The sequence below is a fragment of the Corvus brachyrhynchos genome, unplaced genomic scaffold (genome assembly GCF_000691975.1).
Source record: "Corvus brachyrhynchos isolate BGI_N302 unplaced genomic scaffold, ASM69197v1 scaffold175, whole genome shotgun sequence".
NCBI classification, from domain to species: domain Eukaryota; kingdom Metazoa; phylum Chordata; class Aves; order Passeriformes; family Corvidae; genus Corvus; species Corvus brachyrhynchos.
Window position 1 is genome coordinate 2,861,645 of NW_008238448.1, and position 11,211 is coordinate 2,872,855.

Sequence of the window (11,211 nt, forward strand, 5' to 3'; positions counted from 1 at the left end):
GTGCTCAGCTCCACGGGCGATCCTGCCATTCCTGCCAGTCGTCGGTCATTCTGGTGGCCACAGCGCCGCTGCCACAAATATGCTGGGGGGCAAATGGGGAGGAACACAAAGCGGATTATTTAATCAAAATCAAGGTCATGATTCAATGTCCCTCTGTGCTTCTTATGGCCCAAAATCTGTTTGTAAAAGTAGGCTGAGATGCTACTTGTATACGTCCATCAAAGCCAGTATCCGTATTTGCGCATTTCTTGTAGAGTGAGGCAAATTAGGAAGATCTACGGTTTGCCGAGTTTTGTACATATAAATAGAAAAGAGCCCTGGTACTCAAATACATTGGTTCACTCTTAAGTCTGGGCAACACCTAAATATACCTAGTCCTTGATCACTTTGTAACCACAGCAGCAATACAGAAGTGACTTGCTCAAATGTAGCATTTCTTCATGGTTATACCTGGTAACCATCTCACTGGACATCAAAGCCCACAAGAAAAAGAGGGGAGAATAAGATGGGCGAAGAAGGACAGAATTCACATCAAAAGGCATCACATTTCTAAACAGCGGAGCTGCTGGTGGAGCACCTCAGATTTACCTCCAAGCATGCACCGTCTCCTCTGGAGGCTGCTCCTTGAGCTGCATGAGCAGAGAGCAGGAACACTCGCCCACAGCCCTGCCACCCCATCTGTAGCTCGTCTGTGCCACCTGCAGCACTATGTTTGGAAGAGCTTTCAGAGAGCATATGTAAAGCCACATAATTTCCTGTGCTGATGATACTTCCTTTTTCTTGATCAGTATCCAGCAAGTCATCCCAAATTGTTCAGATTGAAGAAACATACTTCCCAATTTTTACATTTTTTTTAAAAATATCTCTGCCAGCAAGCCACCTTTCTGCTTCTCTAGACAGCACTTCTTTCCATCCAGTCATTTGCTTGAGCTTTCTCAGTGTTAAATTTGGAGCTTTCACATTCTGTACTGCTCCATTGGAAACCTCATCTCACAAACCAACAGCACAGCAGAAGTCATAGCAGCTCCACCTCTATATCCAAACAGAGACAGCTGCTGCCTGTCTTCAGTGTCTTGTCCAGGCAGAAAGACTTTAAAAGACATGAGGGAGTTGCCAAAACTGTCAGCTAGGGCAGTATTGTACAGGCAACGATGAGATTCATTGATGGGGCTCAAGAAGAGAACAGGCATTTAGATCTGCTAACCTCCAAACAGAGCCAAGGCTAGAGCCTATCAGGAATGCTCTCTGCAATGCTTTTCCATTTTGCCTGCATCTCTGAAAACTGGGGAATGATATTTAGCATAGGGTGGATGCAGTTCAAGTTGTACTACACCTTAAATACTGGACTTAGCAGCAATCCCTTTGTGCCAGCAATGTACAGAAAGGCTGGGGCCAGGCAGTGATTGGCAGCATCGAAGGCTGTGAGTCCCGAGGCATTTCAGGAGAGATGCTTTTCCCACACTGGGCTGGTGCCTGCCCTCTGTCGGTGCCGAGCACAGCCTTGTCCCTTCCTCCCGGGCTGCTGCCGATGCCAAGACTAGAAAAATCTCTGTTGCTTATCTGCCTGGTCTTGTTCACACAGAAACCCTGGACCATAAATATATTTAAGGGATATACGAAATACTGTGCTGCTACTTCTTCAGAAGCATGCACTGACAGCCCTGTTATCAGGGCTTATGTTTCAGGTTTAGCAAAAGCAGGTTTGTTCACAGCTAGTTTAGTAATTGCTTGAAGCAATAGCAAACTTCACCCAGAAAGCTTGAAGTGGTAGGTGAAGTAGCTTCTTAGAAGGGGGAGGTTGTTTCCCTGTTCTTTCAAAGCCATGGAAAGGGGCTTAACAATCAAGAAAATATCCCTCCCTCTTGGCTCCTAGTTCTTTCATGCTCTTTTGATACCATGAGCAGGAGCAAGCCTGCCAAGTCTCATGTGTAGAGCAGAGGAGGCCTCTCCCCGAAGAGTAGCAGAGAGCCTGACACAAACGCAGGCCTTTGCAGCACCTCATAATGCTATGCAGTAAATATTGGGAGCTATCTCTGCATAGCAAGATTAGAATAGATTAAAAATAGTTTGGTTTTTTTTTAATATTGTGTTTCAGTAAAAAACCAAAAACATAAACCAAAACATGCTGTTTACTCCAGCCTGCTCTGTTCGCTTTCCAAACATTTTAATTCACTTTTTTCCATGCTTGTATATGGGCTTTGTCCTGGCATAGTACCAGAAACCAGAAGCCTGGCTTCCTGTATGAAGGATGAAAAGGAGTACATATTTCTAAGAGCTACCCAAAGTATCCAAGTAAGGCGCCTCTGGCTCAGTTTCTAACTGTGAAGGAGTTCCTCTGAAAAACAATATATTGCTGGTGCATCCTGAGAAGCAAACCCATTGCAGATGGATTGCTGTGAAAATTGATCTGCACCGAAGATCTGTGTCAGTACAGAAATTTAAAGATGGACAAACCATACCTGTCTGCACATTCCCAGGGACAGGCAGCTGCTTGGCATTTGCTCTGGAAAGGGAATGGACTTGGCCTGTGAGTTCATGCAGCGACCGGCCCCAAGTCAGTTAAGCACAGGGTGTGCCATCAACATTTGTTTTTATCAGTTTTATCTCAATCAGAATCGATTACTTCACAACAATTTTAATATACCAAATAGAAGAGAGATCCTAAAAACTGGCAAAAAGTTACCAGGTACTTGTTAGCTCCAGGAGGGAGCAGCCAAAGGTGATGTCAGAGAGACCTCGTGACAGCTCCGCTTAGGTGTGGGCACTTTGGAAACTCGGTCAAGCTGTAACCTGCACATACAGAAATAATCAAGGCATTTATCATCTATTGAACATTCTGTCTTGGTATAAGCACATGAACAAAACCTGCATCTTGGTTATGTAACAGGAGCTGTGTCCACCTTTAACCTGGGAGAAAAACTAAAGCAGCTTGAGTACAACTATACTAGCAGACAGTGATTATCTCTGAAGAGGTTTGTGTACAGTATTTGCTGAACTCTACTGGTTGTATCTACATACACATTTATATATGTTCAAGTAGACACATGAAGATGTACATACATATATACCTACATATGAGTGTACACACACACACATGTAGATACATATATATGAAACAAACCACTGTATTTTTTTACTGCATCTAGGAGGTGGGAGAGGAGGATGCCCTGTGAGTACTCCATCTGGAAATTCACAGAAGCCAATGGAAAACAAATTAGTAACCCTGGGAAGACAGGACTGCCTGCAGCAACATGACTTAAATGTTTTTGGCATTCTCCTGTTTGTTTTTCTTTTAGTATTTCTTTGGGTGAATTTGTTACTACTTGCTGGAACATGAAATGCTTTGTCAGCACCTTGGGTTTTTTGGTTTTTTTAAACGTTTGTGTGTGGTTATTATAATTGAACTACAAGGTGAAACTGTGTGAGACGAGGACATAAAAAGCAACTTCGGTTGCATTCTTTTTTATTCGAGTTGGGATTAGCAGCATTAGTAGGTCCACAAGGCAGAGTTGCATAATAGCCTTTAAGTATTTAATTAAAACTCCATTTTAAAAATAAAAGAGGCCAATGTGGGAGGCATTTCACATGCAGTCCTGCATGTGCTTTGCCACATCCCAAAATTATGAAGGATATGTGTGAATAGGAGGCAATGCTAGAGTAAAGTCACGTCCCATGAGTGCAGTAGGATGTGAAGGCTATAGGATATTGGTTACCTGAGATTTGGCTCTAAAGCATCTAAAACTCTAAAGGGAGCAGAGTAGTGAAAAATAATGGGGATGCTGTCAAAGCACTGAACGGGAAACCCACGGGGTGTTTGCTCTGGCAGCAGTCCAGAACACACGTGCTTCTTTTCTGGCAGGACATCTAGAACTGCATTCCTCTATGAAAGTAGAAGAAAGAGGGAAGCAAGAAAAGGGCAAGAGTGGCCACGGCTGAAGCAAGGATGTCACCTGGGTCAGGGCTGCCCGGCTGGGGCGGCAGCAGTGCTCGCAGCCCTCAGGGCCACATGCTCAGCCTGGCAGAGCACAGCACATGCGGAAGCTGGAAGTACCTCATCCAGGAATGGGAGCAAAGACATTTTTAGTCCCTCCAAGAGTCTAAAGCAGAGCTAGATGAGATTAATGGACACTTATGGGGATTAGCAAGAATTAATAGTAGAGGCCAAACGTCTCCACCTATAATTCTCTCCACCTACAGTGACTCCATTTTTGAGGTGATGGAAAAGGAAACAATGTGGAGTATTCTGTTTGTCTGAAATGTTTTGGGATTTGGAAAATCCAAACATTTAAATAATGTGTTGAAGAAATTACAGCTGCTCCCCTGTGTTTTCTCATTTTTTAAAATCTTTTGTTCAAGAAGACTCCTGCAAATGTATGTCTTCTTAAACCAGGGTGCTTAAAAATATACAATTTTGCAATAACTATTATGTTCCATCATTTCCGAACAAACTGAATCTGTGGAAAAGAGACCTTCACATTTTCTAGCTTGTACTGCTACTTGTGACACTGCCTGCACACATCTTTATTCTTCAGCAGGTAAGGTTTATTGTTCACCTTCAGAATTACAGAAAGGGGAGACTGGTGATTTTCAGCTTTATTTCTTTAGATCCCAGGGTGCCTCTGAACTTGCCTAAGCAATAGTTTCAACTTCGGGTTAATACAGAGATCCTTGCAACTTTCCCAGAGCAAGAAAAGGCTCTAAGCTTTGCAGCAAAGCTACTTCCTTACATGATTTGTGGATTCGCATAGCCTGTGCTCCCTGTTTAGAAAAGATAACGGAAGAGACTCTACTTCGAAGGGGAAAGACACATTAAGAATAGGAAGAGGAAGGTGAATTTTCTTACTGCACACTGCAGGAAAATAAATAGAACACGTGGCAGAGGCCCTGATTTTTGTGCAAATGTCTGACACAACTTGCTCTAGACTTCAAACTCCAGGTTGGCACAAAGCAGCACGCACGTTTTCCAATCCAGACAGACTAGAACACTTTTTTGCACCAACATTAAGAACTTTATAACTATTTAAAATCAGCACCAATGGTTGGATTAATATTTTAATAATTACACACGTTTTACATTATGAAAATAAATCATAAATAGTGTAAAAATAATTCTGAAGATCAACTTCTCACAAGCAAGAAACAAAACCTGAAGTACAAAACTGAAAGAAAACAAAACAATATTCAACTGAAAAACATGGAGAAATTTTAATAATAAAAACAAAAGCATGCTGTTTGATCGGGTTCAATTAAGTGGCCACAAGAAAGTGGTAAATAATAACAAATTAAAATGGGTGATTAAAACCTTTCAATTCCTTACACTATTCATCAAAAGAGGTCTTGTGACATATTTACAGTGCTAAGACACTCAAAGTATTTCTAGTATTGACAATATGATGCTGACCCATGCATTTTTCCCCCCAAGCATTGAAATCCTTGCCAAATTACTTTTCTTTGTATTTTTATCTCTTCTACTTCATTTATGAGACCATTTGCAATACAAAAATAACGGCACATATAGATGAACTTAAAAAAGTAAAAAATACAAATAAAAATATATTTTCCAAAGGAAAAAGTCAGATACATACATCTTAGCAACATTTTTAAAGTTGTGTGATATTTTCCCAAACATGTACAATAATATAAGAATATCCACATATATGTTAACAATATGTAAAACATTCTTTCACCAACCCAACTCTCCATAATACTTCAGAGAAGTGTGCAAGTACCAATGGGATCTGGGAAATTCATACAATTTCTTTTTTAAATAGAAACAAGTAAAACACTAACGGTCCCAGGTTAAGGCCCCCTGCTTTCAAAGAAAATTCAATTTCTAAGCAGCATTGATAATTGGATGCATTTAAAAATAAATTGAAACAAAAACAACACTCCAAATCTCTTTTTAAAATACAAACTCCATTTGTTCTGTAGAGTATCTTTTTCAGAAATGATGGTGGCAGGCACTTGTTTCTAACTGCATTTAATGAATCCAACCACCATGTAAAATACTTTAATAACAGAGGGTGCAAGAAAACCTTCATTTGTACATTACAGCAACACTGACATCCATAAAAACAAGTTGCAGAAAAGGAAAAAAAATCAGTGTTAGTTTTAATTCCAGTCACTGAAATAGAATTTTTGCAATGTCTACAAATTAGACTTTATTTTGACCACTATCTTTGCAGATGTGTTTTGTGTGAGTCTTCAGTGTGAAAATTTAGGAATCTCATTAGGTAAAATACAGAGATTTTAAAATGTAATTTAAGATGGTCAAGCAGCAGAGATCAGGAAATTGGAAGGGAAGGGTCAACTTCTGCATGCCTTGAACCTCTTCATCACTTTCAATAAATAGGCTGAGAATATCTCTGCAGTTCTTACTGAAGTAGTCCTGATTTAGGCAAAACCCCACTGCTGAAGTTGGTAAAATTCCCCTTGTGACAAAGCACAACACCTGGGTCCTTCCTCCTGCATGTCTCAAAGAGCTTTTCAAGGAGAGGATGCATCTCTGTCCCCTGGTCATTGCTGGGGATGGGGAGGCACAGCCAAGGGAGGAGCCTTACATGGCTGAGCCAGGTTTACGATCCCAGCTCTGGGGTAGTCAGTGGGACAACTCTCTCAACACCCCACGGGGATCCAGGATCTGAGCCACATGTCCTGGCACAGCCCCTGGCCTTACAAGCACCACCCTCCCATGAGGACCAAAGGTCTTCTGATCTCATTTGGGTTGCTTTGTCTCTCTTGTGGCACAGCCAAGCAACTGGGGGTCCCATGCACCCCATCCATGGACACAATGCTCAGTGGGGCCACTGCTAACTTTCCACACTGTACATCAATCTCAAGAATTACTCCTTTTCAAACTCTATACTTTACACATGTGCAGATATATGGGTTTGATCATTCTGAAACTCATTCATACTACTTACACCATAGATTAAAAGAATATATAAACAGCTGGATGAAGAGTATCATTCTGCTTTGCTACACTATCAGAATATGACATCAAGATCAGCAATAAATAAAAATATAAATCAAAAAATACATTGTATCATTGCTCTGTGATTTAACATTTCATGCTTTACCTCAGAAAAAAATAAAAAGTTGTCCAAAGCATCCTGAAAGAAAGCTTTCCTGTAGTTAGTCTATGAATATGAAGACAAGGACCACGTATGTCAGACATATTCCATACAGTGCTTAAAAGACTTGCAGCCTCTGTAGCAGGACTTCTGCACAATGTGGTTTTAATGCACTGGAGTAACAGATAGATTACAAAATTTCATATGAAATAAATACTGAAAACTCTCAAAGAAACAAGAATTAATCATACCTGAAAAAGTCAGGGATATAGAAACTGTGTAGCCTAATACCACTACACATTTCTACAGCTGAAAAGACTGGTAGAGGAACTACTGTTCCTGTCACAAACTAAACAAAACAAATCATATCTACTTGGAGGAATGCCACTAAAAGACACAACACCACACTGGCGGTTCAAACTGTAGCTTTGCCATCAAAAGGAAAAATATATACTAGCACCAGAAGTAGTTGCTTCTTGAACAAAATAAACGCATTGCAAGTCTTCACAGGGTGCTTTTCCTGATGAAATATTAAACCCAATTGCTTTTTTTTCTTGTACTGACCATGCAACTTTTCTAGATATGGTTAAGTTTCATTTCAATTCAATCTTTGAGATGCAAATATTAATGCCAAATATTCAATCTATGTATGTAGTTTAACCTTTCAAATTAAATTGTTTATCTACTGCCCACTCATGATCATTTAGAAGGAATGAACACTTCATGATATTGAACAACACAAAGGCTAAAAAAAGATAAGTAAGATGATTTGGGAAAAAAAGTATTCCTACCTGTCAGGAATTTAATAAAGAAAATAATTTACAAGACAGAAAAGAAAGCAAATAAAGGTGCTTAAGTGTTTCTTCAGTAGGGTCTCAGCATCAGGGAGTTAAGGGAGAATTGAATTTTGACTAACACTTTACAGTAGTGTCTATAATTATTTCCTGAATGACAAAACCATGAACCAAGGCTCTGCTAGCTTTATTGGTGCATATAGAAATGGATGCTAGGAGGGCAGTTAAAAATATAGGTACACAAATTTTAAAAAAAAGAGAAAGTGCTAATGACAGCATGCATTTGATAGTTTTTATCTTGTTGCTTTTTCTTAAATGAGTTGTGTTTGTGGACACTCTCAATATGGAGTTGCTAAATCATCTACACAGATCCTAAACATCCTACTTGATTTTGCACGAAAATACTCTGAGGCACCTTTCAAAAACATTTCATCTTACTGTATTGATTGCCAGTATTTGATATCTTAAAAAACATTCAGCTTCTAGTCTCCACATCTATCATATACCCGGCCAAATGTGCCAAGTTAGGACACTGACACGAGAGACTCTTTTCTGTTGGGCAGGCAGCTTGCTCCTCAGCCTGCTGTGTTTTTGAGATGGTGCTTCCTAAACAAGCAGACTGGAAAGTCAGAGGCTTCCATGGTGCTGCTCCTGTCCTCCTTCTGAGAGGCCCTCAGTCGCATTACTGCTGTAACACTCCGGTAACATTTCATATTCAGCCTGCGCCACGTGAAGGTTTTCACTGTTGTAATCATGACTATTCAAACAGGTTGATAACTTGCATCTCTGAAAATTTAGGGAAAGCAAAACATATTTCCTTGTATCTGTGAACACTTGCTTATTTCTTACTACTGGAAAGATGGAATTGAGCAGTAAAAATGCACATGCATTCAGTGTATATATCTACATAGTGTCAGAGTTATGTTTCCATTAGTAAGATATTACTAATTGGAGGCCACTAAATTGACTTTTCGTTTTGAAAATCTGTTTTTTCCTCAATGAAAAGCTGGATTTGACTCCAATATACCAAAATGATAATAAAGATTCACCAAAGGGAAATATTCCATTATAGTGGCATTTCCACTGATCTGAGATTGTGAAGCAATACAAAAAGTGTGACCCCCATCTTCACATGATTTAGAAATGATAGAGCAAGGAAAAATGTGCGTTCCAAGAAGGGCATAAGGCGCCCTCATATGAATGAAGGCAGGCTGTCTTCTTCAACTTTAGTTTTGGTCTACATATGAAAGACAACTCTTCGAAAAGTAACTAAAAAAGTTTGTGATGATCCTGCTATATACATTAGGAACAGAAGTGATATAAAAAGAATTTCCATCTGCCAAATATGGCACCATTTCTCATAAATTAATCTCTCAAACTAATTTCAGTGCACCATATGAAGACTCAAAATTGTAAAAAATACCTCGTGGCAAAACTACAAATGTGCACAAATCACATATTTCTAGCAATAAAAAACAGAGGGGAGAAGGAAATGTTTCTCCAGAAAGCCATCTGAACAGAAACAGAGAAAAATCAACACATTTAACAGTGGAGCGTGGTGACAAGTGTGCAGTGATAATCACACGGAATTGTTTCTCTCCAATGTTTTTTGAGTAATAATGTCCACTAAAGTCACTGTAACAACATAAAAGGAACATGATGAATACACTATTCTGTGAAACACAGAAATAAACTCTTTCTTTTCTAGACTTAAAGACTTCAAAGACTCTGAAATAAAAACTGTTAATACTGAAACAAGATGAATATGTGGCTTGAAAGTATTTTCTTCAATGCTGTCACCACAAATGTTGAATACATTATTGAAATGCATTCTTTATGGCAACAGTAACAGGAAAAGGAAACAAAATTAACCATTGCTTCCAAAATCCCGCAGAGAAGTTCAGCTAGTTACGTGTAATTTAAAGTGAAAAACCTGAAAACCACACCATGATACATACATCTCTGGTCAGTTCCATTGTTATCCTCCTCTGGAGGATGATCTGATTCATCCCCACCTCAAGAATTCTTTCTCCTCCAGCAGTCCCAAAATACAATATGCAGAGTATACTCTGTCCATCCTCAAGTGAGGTTGAGAAGCTTCTGGTCTCAGGCGGTGTCTGCCATCAAATGATCCCTGCAGCACCTCTGTAACCTTTTCAAACGACCCACAGAGAAGTCTGGTTTCTTCTTCAAACTTCTGTCCCTCTTGATTAAGGACTCGACAGGGCCTATCGTGAATGTCTTCACGACCGTGAGCAGTGCAAGGCAAACCGATGCTGATCAACAGGCGGGACCCTCCTTGATCAAAGGGGCCAAGTATCCTGCAAGACTGGAAGCCATCCACCTGCAGCTGGAATGCTATTCCCCAAAAATTCAAGGCCTCTTTCTATGCTCCTCTGGTTTATCTCTTTTTAGCAATGAGCCATGGTGTGACTCCCTTGAGATGACAAAAGGAAATGACTCAGAAGCTGGAATCAAAGGTCACCGTGAACAGCCACTCATGATCACACAACAAGCAGGTTTGGCACACAAACTCATGCTTTTAGTTCATATGAGCAGATGTGGTGTCATGAATCATGACGTGTTTAAGATGGACATGGAAGCCAAGTCAGTAAACTCCAACAGCAGCTGGTACAGTACATTTCATAGCATTTTGCTCTTATTTGGTCACAATTTCTTGTAAACTAGTTCATGGCACTCATTGTCCATGCATATCCACAAGCCAAAATATAAGAATTTACAGAAATATTAATTTCTATTTTTGATCATTGCTTTGAGATCTCTCTCTCTCATTAGAGAGACAAACTTTGCAGGTTTATCCTGCAGTTATTGTATCATCTAACTGCAGATGTAGGTGAAAAAAAGATGTATGTATGGACTATTGCAAACAAGTAGAAGCAGCTACATGTAAACATATCTCAGACTTGTAAAATCAAATTTTCAGTTTTCAACTATAAATAAAGAAAGTGGAGCACTATATACACAACTTCATGCTTGTAAGGTTAGATTCATCACTGCAGAGACAAAAAGAGATACAGATTAAACAAATTAGTAAGGTATTTTGGACATCTATTACAAATACATAGATAAGGCAGAGTTGCAAATATGGATGGTTATTTCCTTAGCACCAACTATTCTTTGGAGATAAATGCACCCAGGATTTCACTTATGCTTCATGTTTTCTGATATATTATATACCAGTATCCCTCCACCTACATTATTCTGGATGCTGTGTTTTTAAATCAAGCACTGTCTAGGTTAAATCTTTACTAAAATAATGTTGCCAGTTAATATTGCCATAAAATACAAAACCCAGGAGGATATATTGAAGAATAGAAAACTAA

At 39.5% G+C, this 11,211-nt stretch overlaps 2 protein-coding genes across 2 annotated transcripts in view; both read right to left on the reverse strand.

The window, feature by feature from the left end:
- Positions 1-11,211, reverse strand: part of ETNPPL (ethanolamine-phosphate phospho-lyase) — a 27,731-nt gene that overhangs the window by 14,551 nt on the left and 1,969 nt on the right. The window contains exons 2-3 of the mRNA XM_008635612.2: positions 2,746-2,750; positions 155-162 (exon numbers count right to left, since the gene is read on the reverse strand). The gene's annotated coding sequence lies outside the window, so the exon portion shown is untranslated. The remainder of the gene's footprint in view (positions 1-154; positions 163-2,745; positions 2,751-11,211) is intronic.
- COL25A1 (collagen type XXV alpha 1 chain) overlaps positions 5,181-11,211 on the reverse strand; it is a 305,105-nt gene continuing 299,074 nt past the window's right edge. The window contains exon 41 of the mRNA XM_017736775.1: positions 5,181-10,881. Within this exon, the coding sequence (XP_017592264.1) occupies positions 10,879-10,881 (3 nt within the window). The 3' untranslated portion in view covers positions 5,181-10,878. The remainder of the gene's footprint in view (positions 10,882-11,211) is intronic.